The sequence below is a fragment of the Helobdella robusta genome (genome assembly GCF_000326865.2).
Source record: "Helobdella robusta unplaced genomic scaffold HELROscaffold_1055, whole genome shotgun sequence".
NCBI classification, from domain to species: domain Eukaryota; kingdom Metazoa; phylum Annelida; class Clitellata; order Rhynchobdellida; family Glossiphoniidae; genus Helobdella; species Helobdella robusta.
This window is the reverse complement of record NW_008703597.1, coordinates 1-878: the sequence shown is the minus strand read 5'-3', so window position 1 is coordinate 878 and position 878 is coordinate 1. Positions and strand designations below refer to the sequence as shown.

The 878-nt window shown below is 42.9% G+C and overlaps 1 protein-coding gene across 1 annotated transcript in view; it reads right to left on the bottom strand.

The window, feature by feature from the left end:
* Nucleotides 1-851, bottom strand: part of HELRODRAFT_184553 (hypothetical protein) — a gene marked incomplete at both ends in the record, with an annotated part of 6,015 nt that extends 5,164 nt beyond the window's left edge. The window contains one exon of the mRNA XM_009012416.1: nt 71-851. Within this exon, the coding sequence (XP_009010664.1) occupies nt 71-851 (781 nt within the window). The remainder of the gene's footprint in view (nt 1-70) is intronic.
* Between the last annotated feature and the right edge of the window lie 27 nt (nt 852-878).

Sequence of the window (878 nt, the reverse complement as noted above, 5' to 3'; positions counted from 1 at the left end):
GATTTCAGCAATGACATATTCGCAGCGCGTCCAATAGGCAGTTTGGCCGCCGCCAATTGGCTTTGCAAACGGCGTTCATGGGATTCATATGTCTCTTGAACGTCCATCGCAAGCAGACGCATATGCTCAATTTTCGGTAGGTCTGTCGCTTTTATCACTTTTTTGATATTCACATTCTGAAACCCATCTACCTCCTGCAGCACGCCAGTTTCTATCTCATCAAAGAGACGAGCCAAACCACTTCCTGTTAAATGCTCACAGAGTCCGTTTTCGTGAGAAATCTCGGCAAGATTTTCGAATATCTTCACTCGAAGACCATTCGGCCCGACAAATTGCTTATGCCGGTATGCTCTTATTCTCTCAACAACGGAGCTGTTTTCCTGTTGGCGAGTGACTTGCTTTTTTGACTTAGGTGGCATGGCCGACCCTTGAGTGGATAAAATTTGAGCTTCAATTTCTTTTGTTGCTAAAACCAATTTTCCTGACTCGATTAAAGAGATCCAATAGCTCAAATTATTCATCGGCTGCGTACCAATAAATCCACCGTTGTAGACTTGTACAAAGGCGCAATTTTTATCTATCACATACAGTTTCTTTTGGTCGACTGTGGTTAATGAAATTCCCTTAAATCGTTCTTTGAAGGCTTTCTCTTTGGCCTTCGCCATTTTGTGCTTAACCTCTTCCTGCAATCGTTGCCGTTCTTTTGAGGCCAGCGACGCGAAATCTGATGGGCCTACAATCAACTTCAACAAGTATGAATAAAGCCGACCACCTTTTAAATCACGAATGTATTGCCATACGGCGATGACAATATCTGAGAGAAGTTTTCCATGTTTTTTTGCCTTAGCCATTAATCCAAAAATTCCCGCTTGCTACTC